At 26.9% G+C, this 14,024-nt stretch overlaps 1 protein-coding gene across 5 annotated transcripts in view; it reads left to right on the forward strand.

Moving 5' to 3' along the window:
- LOC135929446 (E3 ubiquitin-protein ligase UBR5-like) overlaps positions 1–14,024 on the forward strand; it is a 46,427-nt gene that overhangs the window by 21,745 nt on the left and 10,658 nt on the right. For 3 of the 5 annotated variants that reach the window (XM_065466033.1, XM_065466036.1, XM_065466034.1), the window contains exons 31-43: positions 77–347; positions 547–672; positions 884–1,001; positions 1,068–1,114; positions 1,637–1,732; positions 2,049–2,367; positions 2,499–2,708; positions 2,912–3,003; positions 3,811–4,142; positions 4,268–4,523; positions 5,171–5,389; positions 11,392–11,737; positions 12,191–12,531. In XM_065466033.1, coding sequence (XP_065322105.1) covers positions 77–347; positions 547–672; positions 884–1,001; positions 1,068–1,114; positions 1,637–1,732; positions 2,049–2,367; positions 2,499–2,708; positions 2,912–3,003; positions 3,811–4,142; positions 4,268–4,523; positions 5,171–5,389; positions 11,392–11,737; positions 12,191–12,531 — 2,773 coding nt within the window. The remainder of the gene's footprint in view (positions 1–76; positions 348–546; positions 673–883; positions 1,002–1,067; positions 1,115–1,636; positions 1,733–2,048; positions 2,368–2,498; positions 2,709–2,911; positions 3,004–3,810; positions 4,143–4,267; positions 4,524–5,170; positions 5,390–11,391; positions 11,738–12,190; positions 12,532–14,024) is intronic. The other 2 variants (XM_065466037.1, XM_065466035.1) reach the window with 2 other exon arrangements.

Below are 14,024 nucleotides of genomic sequence, written 5' to 3' on the forward strand. Positions count from 1 at the left end.
TTAGTTTTTTTAAAAATAATTTTAAAAGTTGTTATCCAAATATTTTATATAATAATTTTCGATGCTTAATACCCAGGGCTGTGAAGATCTCTTTACTTCGGAACCTCTATCTTCTCTCTTAAATTACCCGCCATCTTCCACCTCTATCTTTACTTCCTCCATACCGCCTGATTTTATCGATAATATTAATCCTATTGCGAATAATTTAAACGATGCTTACGAAGAACCACACGATAATAACCCGAGAGTAGATAGAAATCGTTTAAGTAACAGATCTAATTACAGTAGACGCTGGTTTTCTCGGAATAATAGGAGGGGTCTGAACTTGAATAACGCTGCTTCCCAAGGTGAATTTCATTTATCTTAATTGTTATAAATGTTCTATTTTTAACCAATCACTTTAAAATTTTCCAGTTTATTAAAATTGTGACTTTGAATTAATATTTATTTTTTGTTTAAAAACAGTTCCTCCATTTTTTTGCACTTTGATTACATAACAAGCAAAGAATGGATAGAATTATAAAATTTTTATTTTTAAAATATTAGGAGAGGAAGAAATGGAAGAAGATACTATGGAACCAGACGCCCTTACGCGAATAAGTACAACATACGATGATGAAGGTTTAGTTTCGAGAATCAACGAGGCGTCCCGCTATCCCAATAACACAGCAGGTCTGTTTATTCTTCTTTTTTTAAAAAAAATTTGCTTACAAAAAAAATAATCATTTATAATAACGGTAGGATTCGAACTTTTTAAAGAGTAGATTTTAAATTATAATCCTGGATGTTAAAGTTCACCAATAAATAGCTAATAAAAGTCTCTTCATATTTTTTTTATACCAAATATCGATTGATTTTAATAATATTTAACATAAACGAGCAGTCCGAATGGATAGGTTAATCGACGACGATCCGGATGCCCTGCATGATAATTGCTACATCGACGAAGAAGAATCCACCGCCAACGAAGAAGAGGATTTAATTATAAACGAAATTGTCGGGTAATAATTTTTTTTGCTATTTGCAATCCTATAACTTCAAGCACAATTATTATTATATTATTACAGGGAGGATAATGAAGATATGACACGAAACGAGCACGACAGAGCTGAAGGTATGTTTTCATTTATTCCCGAGGTTTGCCGTGATTGGTATGGGGCGATATCCTCATTTTTTAATTTCGCGCCCCCCCCCCCTTTTCTTTATTGAATCCTCTCTTAACGCCTTATTAAACCCATTCTTATTAAGTTTATAATTTCTATAAAGGGAAAACGATCTAAGTAACTCTTTAATTATTGACGGGTAAAAAGAATTGGGTTCCCAATTGGTATTATTATTAAAAAAAATATCGTTTAATTTACTTAATAAACATTGATAAATTGAATAAATATTTTTTGTAATTATGATATGATATTAAATTATTATGTAACTAATTAGAGAAATTTCAGGCAGAGTTGAATTTTCATTTTTAAATCTTGCAAAGTCGTGTTTAAATTATTTAATAGATTTTTAAAAAATCGAGTATAGATGGTATCATCCCTATAATTCGCCTCATATTGCTATCTGCCAAATATTATCGGCGCAGCTTGAGAAATAAGAACGATTTAACTTCTTTTTTTTTAAATAAAATGAATAGGTGCACATATCACGGTCCCAATTAGCGAACGGTCAAATGCTTATGGTAATATAGTTGATAACATAGAAGAAGCACCTTCTAACATAGAAGAAGATGGTCAGTACAATAAATATAAATCCTGTCATATATATTTAATCTATCTCATGATCATAAACCGGTTGTGCTAAACGTTGCCTCGTGAACAACATAAAAGCTGCACCGAAAAAAAAACCTGCTAAATAAATGCCATAATTTGATAATACATATATTATTAGCAAATTTTTAAAAGTCAGAATAGGTTCAAATAGTTGATATGGCTATATTTCAACATATTAACGTTTAGAAATAGCCATTGGTCATAATATACCAATATTTTTTTTATAACTCAAAAATAAAATAAATATTAAATTACTTTCCTCTTCCGGTTTTTTAGGCTATTATTTCTATTTCGAAGACGGAATAAGGGACGAAAATCAAGACCTGACTTCCCCGTTGATACCCATCAGTATCCAAGAGCCCATAAATAACATTTACAATAATATCAATCCTGTTAGCACTTCAAATCAGCTACGTTTCGAATCTCAAGCTGATTCCAATAACGCCACGGACGTTCAAAATGCCCAAAACCAATCCGATAATTTTAGAGACATCGCCCTCGAGCTAATCGAAGACGTGTTAGCGGACAGGGAAGATACAAGTATGGTAACCACAGTGCTAGGCACTAGCGAAATACCCGTCACATCTTCCACTAGGTATTCACATTTAATAATTAAAATAAATATTTCTTTGAAACAAATAAAAAATTTAGATAAGCCATTTTTATCATTTTATTAGTTGAACAAATATAAATGGTATAATAATCGTTTAAATAAATATAATGCAGGAATCAAACTACCACCCTTGACAGACCTGGTATACTCAGTCGCCGACGACATGCCCAGGGAAATTATTTGGGATTTGCCGCTAGCAATGCACCCAGGCAGGATAATTATCACAATATTAACTTTAATAGTAATAACCTTTTTTACACTTCCAACAACAACTACCCATTCAACAATTCCTTAGCCTTGACACGCCAATCTCATGGCCAAAGGTTTTCTTATTTTTTAAAAATAGTTGGATTTTATTTAGTGCATAGCATATATAATTTTGTTTGTAAATTTAGAATTGCGTTTTTATATTAATATTATAGTATTCATACGGAAATGGTTTATATTTCTTATTTTGCTAGAGTTTATATCTAACCTATCATAGTTTTGGTCAAAATTTTTATAATATTTTAAATTTATTTCATAGCATATCCCAAACTCCCACCAATATGCAATGGGTTATTCAAAATAGCCAACCTCAAAATTATTACCAAAGGAACTTGGCCCCCAATGTTTCAAGTGAGATAGATAACTTTACAATGTATTATATAATGTAATCAAAAAAAATTTGCCCTTAAAATGATTTAATCTCGATTGATGGAAACCCAGGAATTAAGTTAAAATAAATTAGAGACCTGCAGTTGAAGAATTTTTTTAGACCCGGCCCGGATGGAAATACCAAGATATATGATATTAATTTTGAATTTAAAAGATATTAAAAATGATATTAGCAAAACTTAACTTTTATCTTTAGTTTTAAGAATGTAGATTTGATCATATGATGCTGAAGTCTCAGACTCATATTTGAAACTTGATTAATAACAAAACTTTATGCTTATGTACTTATTTTATTGTTAAGGATTCAGGCTAAAAATTATCTGATGCGTCAGTTTTAATCCTCTCGAGAATTATTTTATTGACTATATTTTAAAGAAACGGCTAACAATATAAGGTTATGCAAAATAAAATGATAAAAGATATTTTAATTTTTAAAGAAAAATAGAATAACCAGCATACGTCTTGGAATAAATCTTGATTGGTAACATCTTAAGACTTTAGACTCAGTTATAAAATTGAGTATGACTAGTTAGTAAGTGCAAAACCATCAGATAATTTTTAACCTGTATTCCTAGCAAATCTAGTATGCATAGATAAAAAATATATTTATTAATGATGACATTTTTTTTTCAAGCTGCCTCTTTTAACAATAAATTAATTGTAAATCAGATCTTAGCATCATAATAATCTAACCTGCAAAAGATAAATAAGTTTTTTTTGGCAATTCAAAATGCCTTACATTTTCTCCAAAAAAAAATCACAATAAAGTAACTAATCCAGGCATGGTTTATATCGACTCCATGGGTATCAGGCGAAATATTTCCTCTGCTAATCCCCCTACTAATTCTGTACTCCCCAACAATAACGTCACAAATAACCCTAATATAACTTCAGACATTCCTTTACCCTCAAATCTCACCAATTCCCAACTCGCGAAGACAGCCAGTGTATCCAATACGATGAAAAATTTGGCTAGAGCTTATGGTATAGTGGTGAGACAGATCAACGAATCCCTAGTGGTACTCGATGATTATCGTAATAAAGCTCCAGGTTTGCCCAGAATTTTAACCCTTTCTCGCAAGGATGTCAATCATGTCAAGGTTTGATTATATATATAATTTTTTTAAGTTATGAAATAATGAGAAATTTTATTGATTAACATAATATCACTTTTAAACATTTGCATATCCATATTTACTCCCATCACGCATCCATCCCAATTTAGAAACATGTCGATTTAATTCTTCGACCCACTTGGGACTGGCTTTTTTGTGTTATGGATTCTCTCGAATCTCAATTACAATTCGGCGCGGCTCTCAACGCTGCAACGCATTCGTATATTGGCAATAACAATAATAATCCTTCAAATTCGGTACAAAATTTGAACCAGGGCTTTAGTTCTTCTAATCCTTTACCCTCAACGGACCCCAGGGTATCTAAGAACAATGGTAGCAGACCGACGATTAATACCTTAGCCAATGGTGAATAAATATTAATTTTATAGGTTGTTATGGACATTAAACGAAATCTAAATAGTAGTTTTGATTGGGAATAAGCTTATAAATGTGAGTTGAAAAAAAAAACTAGTGAATAAATAATAAAGGGTAATTCCATGTCAAATGAACAAAAAAGATTATTTCCAGCCGACCCTTGATTTTATTTAAAATTTGTTTATGATCAAAACAAAAATGAGATTTTCTCTAGCTTTTATATTTTCTGAAATTAAAGGGGTCAAGAAAACATTAATAAAATAAGATTTTTATTATTCAATCTTTGTTTAATTGGTGAAAATTCTTGATTGTAAAAACTATCCCATTTTGGATATAGTCTCCTAAATTAATTTATTGAGATCTTGTTATCAAATGTTTAAAAAAAGAGCCCAGATTTTTAAAGTTAATATTTTATAAATTTTCCGGGATTCACGCAAATATTTTAACAAATAATGTTATAATGATATTTGCACTTTTGAACCTATAAAAGTTAAAGTGCTAAAATTTCATTTTTGACTTAGCAATGAGGGTAAGTAGTAAAAAAATATGTAAATTATGCAAATTTTTATATCAAAAGGGTTGGTTGTGAGGTATGAGAATATATTTTAAAAAATATTAATTCTTAAAATACACCTCAGATTTTGCCATGAAAGATTTTTTAACATATACCCTCTCCTTGATGAGGGCGCAAAGTCACGAGCACTTCGACAACCTGCCTTCCCTGGACATATTGTCTTATCGACACGTGGCCTACGTTTTCGACGCTTTTGTGGGTTACTTGAGATGCCCAGTTTGGCGGAGGAAGGGTAAAGGGGGTAGAAAGAACAAGAAGAGAGACAAGAGATCTCAGAATAGAAGTAAAAAAATAAATAGGATGATTGATAATATAGCCTTGTTTGAATCTTATGATATTGAATTGTCTTAAAGATTTATTTATGACAAATTAAAATTTTCCATTTTTAACGGAATTTTTGAAATAAAAATTATGATTTAAACTAATTTTTTTTATTTTAACTAAAAACATGATAATTATAATTTATCACTTACAAATTACTTGACATTTTACAAATACCTTTTGAATATTATTTTAATAGTTTTTTTTAAAATAAGTTAAATTCATTTAGTGACTTTTGCTATGCTAAAAATATTAGATGATTTAATCATAAAAATATTTTAAAATAAAAAACTAATTTTTCAGCTTTTTTATATTTTAAGCTTGTTTTCAAATTTGGATTGGATCAGGCCAAAAGTGGAAAACATTCTTTCTATTAGGCCGAAGATGTTAAACCAAGGAATATTTATAAATTAGGTTTATTTCTGTATTAGCACCAACAAAAATTTTATTTCAGAATCTTTTCCACCAATCAAGATTCAGGACGTTATTTAATTTAAAAAGGAATTACTAAACGTTTTTGATTTGTTTTGTTTTTAATCATTACTATCAAGTGGTACGGTACCGGCCATTTGTTCAACAGGTTCTGGTACGTTGGGTGGTTTTTTTGCATTACATCCCAAGGATTTTGTGATTGATTAATATCTTTTCAAAAGATCTTTTGAAGCTGATTTTTATAACCTTTTTGGTAAATTATTTTGTCGATACTTTTTATTCCGAGTTCTTTACAAATTAAACATGATGATTGGCCTATGATTTAAATATGATTGTTCCTTTATAGTGCGACCGAATTGCGCATTTTCGAAAAATAAAGCAAACCAATTTTGCGTTTTTATTAATTCTTATAAATTATGATAAATTTGCACGATACCACTTGAAATGCATTATTTGCGTTTTGCTACGAAACGCAAACGCTCATTTGGATCTACACTTCTTTTAAATCATTAGAGTAGATTAAATATATGCGAAGCACATCTATGAGTCAAAATAAAAAATTTACAAAGTCAGATTTTACTTATATTGCTCGTCCTCAATATATTTTATTCATTGTTCTTAACTACACTTGTAACCGTGCAATTAATCATTCTTGTATTTTATGATAGAAAAATGCTTAAAATTTATTCTCTCGTGTATTTAATTTAGATGGAAGGCATTCCTCTTTAATATGAATAGATTTCACATAAATAAGACGGTATAGAATTTTTATTTATAAATCCAAATCCTTTTTTAAAGAAAACTACGCCTGGCACACCTGTATTACAAATTTTATAAATAATCTTAAGTATGGAATTTTATATTCTTTTTAATTTAATTTTTTAAAAAACGTGCATGTTTATTTATTAATGTATATAGTGTTGCGTAATCGGCTAATTTTAGCCGACTAAAAACGGCTTATCCGAGATTTTAGGTGGAAAAATCGGCTAAGCCTAAAAATCGGCTAAGCCTAAAAATTGGCTAAGCCTAAAAATGGGGCCTAAAAATTGACTAAAATAAATTATTCAAAATTCTGCATCGATGCTTAGCATTAATTATTATTTATTTATTTTAGTAAAATAATTTATTTTATATATATTTAATGTAAATATTTTATTATTATCAACAAATAAACATGATAGGATTTAATATTTTTTATTTATATTATATTTTGAAATGAAAATAAATTTATTTATTTGATGTTTTTTTAATAAAAAAAAATAATATGCTGCTATATTGTAAAAATGTAATATTCTTTAAATATAATTTATTAGTGATTTTCACAATCTTCTTTGTAAATACATCTTTTATTGAGGAATTATATTGTAAATTTTATTAGATAAATAAACAATCTTTTAGGTGAAATCTTTTATCATTTTTTTAAAATTATTTATTTATTATTAAATGAGGTGGATTTTATGAAACTTTTTTGATGTTATTTTATATGATCTTTTTAAGGATAATATTTTAATGTGACAATTGTCATAATCGTTCTTTTATAAGTTTTTTGAATTTTTTTGAAGAAAGTATGTTAAAATAAGTATTAATAACATGTGTAAATACAAATTTAGTGAAGATGTACCAATGAAAAGTGACAATTGTCATAATCGTTATTTTTAAAGTTTTTCGAATTTTTTTGACGAAAATATGTTAAAATAAGTATTAATAACATGTGTAAATATAAATTTAGTGAAGATGTACCAATGAAAAGTGACAATTGTCATAATAGTTAATTTTAAAGTTTTTTGAATTTTTTTGACGAAAATTTGTTAAAATAAGTATTAATAACATGTGTAAATATAAATTTAGTGAAGATGTACCATAGAAAAGTGACAATTGTAATAATCGTTATTTTTAAAGTTTTTCGAATTTTTTTGACGAAAATATGTTAAAATAAGAATTAATAACATGTGTAAATATAAATTTAGTGAAGATGTACCAATGAAAAGTGACAATTGTCATAATGGTTAATTTTAAAGTTTTTTGAATTTTTTTGACGAAAATTTGTTAAAATAAGTATTAATAACATGTGTAAATATAAATTTAGTGAAGATGTACCATAGAAAAGTGACAATTGTAATAATCGTTATTTTTAAAGTTTTTCGAATTTTTTTGACGAAAATATGTTAAAATAAGAATTAATAACATGTGTAAATATAAATTTAGTTAATGGTTAATTTTAAAGTTTTTTGAATTTTTTTGACGAAAATTTGTTAAAATAAGTATTAATAACATGTGTAAATATAAATTTAGTGAAGATGTACCATAGAAAAGTGACAATTGTCATAATCTTTATAAAGTTTTTTGAATTTTTTTGACGAAAATATGTTAAAATAAGTATTAATAACATGTGTAAATATAAATTTAGTGGTGTACCAATGAAAAGTGACAATTGTCATAATCGCTATTTTTAAAGTTTTTTGAATTTTTTTGACGAAAATATGTTAAAATAAGTATTAATAACATGTGTAAATATAAATTTAGTGAAGATGTACCATAGAAAAGTGACAATTGACATAATCGTTATTTTTAAAGTTTTTTGAATTTTTTTGACGAAAATATGTTAAAATAAGTATTAATAACATGTGTAAATATAAATTTAGTGAAGATGTACCAATGAAAAGTGAAAATTGTCATAATCGCTATTTTTAAAGTTTTTTAAATATAAATTTAGTAAAGATAGTGACATTTGTCATAATCGTTAATTTTAAAGTTTTTTGATTCTTTTTGAAGAAAATATGCTAAAATAAGTATTAATAACATGTGTAAATATAAATTTAGTGAAGATGTACCAATGAAAAGTGACATTTGTCATAATTGTTATTTTTAAAGTTTTTTGAATTTTTTTGAAGAAAATATGTTAAAATAAATATTAAAAACATGTTTAAATAAAAATTTAGTGAAGATGTACCATAGAAAGGTGACAATTGTCATAATCGTTATCTTTAAAGTTTTTTGATTTTTTTTGACGAAAATATGTTAAAATAAGTATTAATAACATGTGTAAATATAAATTTAGTGAAGATGTACCAATGAAAAGTGACATTTGTCATAATTGTTATTTTTAAAGTTTTTTGAATTTTATTGACAAAGATATTTTAAAATAAGTATTGATAACATGTTTAAATAAAAATTTAGTGAAGATGTACTCTAGATAAGCGACAATTGTCATAATCGTTATTTTTAAAGTTTTTTGATTTTTTTTGACGAAAATAGTTAACTTGCATCGATATTGATTTTAAAATAGAAAAAAAAGTTTACCCAAATTTTAAACAAGATTGTCTGATGAAAATTGGTAAAAAAAATAATAATTTCTAACTTAGGATTAGATATTATGATATAAATTTTGCATATTAATTTCTGACCCGATTAACAAATGTATTAAAATGCCAATTTGCTCCTGTTTTTGGGGAAGAATCTATTATTACCATATGTGTTTCTATGGCATATACTCAGGCAATTTTAATTTTACAATCTATATTTTTACCCATTTACATCAAAGAAATTTTAAAAATAACGATTATGACAATTGTCACTTTTCTATAGTACATCTTCACTAAATTTTTATTTAAACATGATATTATTTCGTCAACAATAATCAAAAAATTTAATAAATAATGATTATGACAATTGCCGCTTTATAGAGTACATCTTCACTAAATTTATATTTACACATGTTATTAATACTTATTTTAACATATTTTCGTCAAAAAAATTCAAAAAACTTTAAAAATAACGATTATGACAATTGTCACTTTTCATTGTTTTCACTAAATTTATATTTACACATGTTATTAATACTTATTTTAACATATTTTCGTCAAAAAATTCAAAAAACTTTAAAAATAACCATTATGACAATGTCAATTTTCTATGGTACATCTTCACTAAATTTTATTTAAACATGTTATCAATACTTATTTTAACATATTTTCTTCAAAAAAACTTATAAAATAACGATTATGACAATTGTCACTTTTCTATGGTACATCTTCACTAAATTTATATTTACACATGTTATAAATACTTATTTTAACAAATTTTCTTCAAAAAAATTCCAAAAACTTATAAAATAACGATTATGATAATTGTCACTTTTCTATGGTACATCTTCACTAAATTTTTATTTAAACATGTTTTTACTACTTATTTTAACATATTTTTTTCAAAAAATTCAAAAAACTTATAAAATAACGATTATGACAAATGTCACTTTTCATTGGTACATCTTCACTAAATTTATATTTACACATGTTATTAATACTTATTTTAACCTATTTTCTTCAAAAAACGTATAAAATAACGATTATGACAATTGTCACTTTTCTATGGTACATCTTCACTAAATTTTTATTTAAACATGTTTTTAATACTTATTTTAACTTCTTCAAAAAAATTCAAAAAACGTATAAAATAACGATTATGACAATTGTCACTTTTCTATGGTACATCTTCACTAAATTTTTATTTAAACATTTTTTTAATACTTATTTTAACATATTTTCTTCAAAAAAATTCAAAAAACTTTAAAAATAACTATATGACAAGTGTCAATTTTCTATGGTACATCTTCACTAAATTTTTATTTAAACATGTTATTAATACTTATTTTAACATATTGTCGTCAAAAAAAATCAAAAAACTTTAAAAATAGCGATTATGACAATTGTCACTTTTCTTTGGTACATCTTCACTAAATTTATATTTACACATGTTATTAATACTTATTTTAACCTATTTTCTTCAAAAAAATTCAAAAAACTTATAAAATAACGATTATGACAATTGTCACATTAAAATATTATCCTTAAAAATATCATATAAAATCATCAAAAAAGTTTCATAAAATCCACCTCATTTAATAAAAAATAGATAATTTTAAATGATAAAAAAATTATAAAAGATTTCACCTAAAAGATTGTTTATTTATCTAATAAAATTTACAATATAATTCCTCAATAAACGATGTATTTATAAAGAAGATTGTGAAAATCACTAATAAATTATATTAAAAAGAATATTACAATTTTACAATATAGTAGCATATTATTTTTTTTATTAAAATAACATCAAATAAATAAATTTATTTTCATTTCAAAATATAATAATATAAATAAAAAATATTAAATCATATCATGTTTATTTGTTGATAATAATAAAATATTTACATTAAATATAAATAAAATAAATTATTTTACTAAAATAAATAAATAATAATTAATACTAAGCATCGATGCAGAATTTTGACTAATTTAATTATAGCAGATATATATAGATTTAGCCTAATAGGCTTAGCCGATTTTTAGGCTTAGCCTTATTAGGCTTAGGCGTAGTTTTTAGCCGATTACGCAACACTAAATGTATATATCAGAGATCTGCAGTTCCATGAACTCAGGTCGAAAAGATTTTAAAATTCTGAACCAGTTCCGTTGAATTATTATTGCCAAGATTTTAGTGTAAATAAAAATAACCATATTAACATGAATCATAAAGTCGGTCTCTCCAATTTTTGGACTACTGAAAACGAGGAGGAGGTATCCACGGCAAACGAGGATCAATCGAGCAATAAAAATAAAAAAGATTCCTCCCTCACAATGAGTTCCAAATCAGACGTTAAAGTAACTTTCGACGATTCCAACCGACAAGGGACCTCGGCTAATCACGATGACGCCACACTGCAACCCGAACCAAAATTTTCGTCGTCTGAGGATGACGAGGGGAAAGAAGACAAAAATACTAAAGGGCAGGCTACCGCGCAAAAGATGGGTGCAAGTACCCGGGAAGTAAAGCGTAAGGACGGGAAGCAAAAGAAATCTCGCGGAAAGAACAAACTCAAAAGGTTTTTTTTAAAATTCCGCCTAAGATACTACTGTATAGTTTGATGGCTAAATATCGGCTCAATCTACAGGCACATGCCGGAATAAATCCATTAATATTAAGGCATTTTAATTCATAATAGCTTCTTTCAAATTTGAGTTACTATATTGAAGAAAAACCCCTAGACCAAAGTGATAGTTTTCGGCTAACAACTGGGTTAGTCGATTTTTTAGGCATTTAAAAATTGACGTAAACGGCTAAAAATATACATATTACTAAACTATTGTTATGTGTAACTTTGAGGAGTTATAAAAAAAATTAGCACAAGCCCCACCTCCCAAAAGCATTTCTAGCCCACTTTGCAATACTCTCACGTATCTGTACTATTACACGTAGCCTTATTAATGAGGAATTATAATATTATTTATTTTAAAATATACCTAAATTTAATATCTTGATGATGATTCTTTTACAGGTTTTATTACTTCTCTTCCTCTAATTCCAAAAACGCTGACGGTCCCCTCGTGGAAACCTCTTACGATTCCGAAAACGCCCGTGATCAGGACAACATCGCCACCACCGACAACAACAACAATTACGAGTATTTCGATGACGACGAAGAGGAAGAGAACGCCAATATTTACGAGGACGATTACCGGCACAATGCGTGGGGCGAGGAGGGCGATGAAGAATTTGACGATGAGGATGAAGAGGAATTGGATGATAGCATGGAAGACGACGACGATGAGCAGAAAGAATCAGGGAAAAGAAAAGGGTACGAATCATGGGGTGACTCATCGGGCGAGAATAGCCAAGGTGAATTCATTATTTACCTATTATATGCTTAACGTGGAATATTGGATTGATTATAATTTTAAGTGACCATTTAAAAGTAAGTAAAAATATAGAAATTTCTTTCAAAATCTTAGCTAATTATTCAAAATCTGTGGCATAATTAAGGGGTATTCAGGGTGGTCAGGACTAGTGTTGTTAAACGGCTCGATATAAGCCGATTTTTAAAAACGGCTAACTCATAATAGATGTTCAATCCTTTGTTCCACACATGAGCAATCTTAAGGCTTGCATAATATTTTTCCTAATAAAATTGAGGTAGCCGTTTTAAATGAGCGGTTTAACAACACGAGTCAGGACACCCCCTGATCTAAAAATGTGTATATGATGCATATTTAATATATCATTATTTTAAAAATATTGGGTTAAATTAGTCAAAGATTTTTTTATAATGATACATATTTTTATTTTCCTTTTGATTGCTCATATAACGTTATCTTCAAACGATAAATGGCTAATAAATTGAAGGTTGCTTTTCAAATACCTCAGATTATTTTAGTTACTTTAGTAACACAAAATTTCCGGGACATAATTTAAAATTTTTTATTTTTATTAGAACGAAATCGAAAGCAAAAATTAGTTAGAGATTATTCCTTTTATTAAATTTCTGTATTGTGTAAGTGTAAATGTTAAATATTTCTTAATGACAGTAGCGATCCTATCTATCTTCATATGTAATTCCAAATTATAAAGTTACGGGGGAATTTATACACAATTAAGAATTAAAAACCTAGCCAAATTTATTAGAAGAAATGACTAAGGATCCATATGAGAATTAAACTAATTTTTATAATTCTTTTTTTTTACCTATTCTTATTTATCTTTGAATTTTCGATTTTTTATACGCAATATACTTTTTATTATTCGCAGTATCCTTATCAATAAATTCATATTCACTTAATTAATGTTAATAGATATCTATTTTTGAATAAAACTGAATACAATTAAATAAATTTTTATTTTGTTTACATTTCAATTAGATAAATACTAGATATATAATTAACTGGACGGATCCATGAATAAATTCGTTTAAAAAAAACATGGCTAATGGCGTTTCTTTTAGTTTAGACGAATTTTAAACGTGAACGCATTCCTTTTTTTTGACCCACGCTTTAGTTTTTTTTGCGTTTATAATTAAAAACAAATTTTAAATAAAAGACCTCATTTTATAACTATTTTCATTCAAACATTTTTTTACCGCACTTTACTTTCTGACTAGTATTTATTCTCTTTTATGGTTTATAGCTTATTAGTTTAAGTTTATAAATTATTCTAATAGATAGATAAATCTAATGATTGAACTCAGGATATCTTTATCTTGGCCTAATTATGCATTTCACACTTGATTCTTTAAAATCAATTATTAAAATAAAATGAAATGAAAAATACGTTAATAGATGCGATGGGATTGATAAAAGTTAACTTATCGTTATCAGATCCATTTTTAAATTTTAATC

The sequence above is a fragment of the Gordionus sp. m RMFG-2023 genome, chromosome 5 (assembly GCF_954871325.1).
Source record: "Gordionus sp. m RMFG-2023 chromosome 5, tfGorSpeb1-WG-v2, whole genome shotgun sequence".
Taxonomy (NCBI): domain Eukaryota; kingdom Metazoa; phylum Nematomorpha; class Gordioida; order Chordodea; family Parachordodidae; genus Gordionus; species Gordionus sp. m RMFG-2023.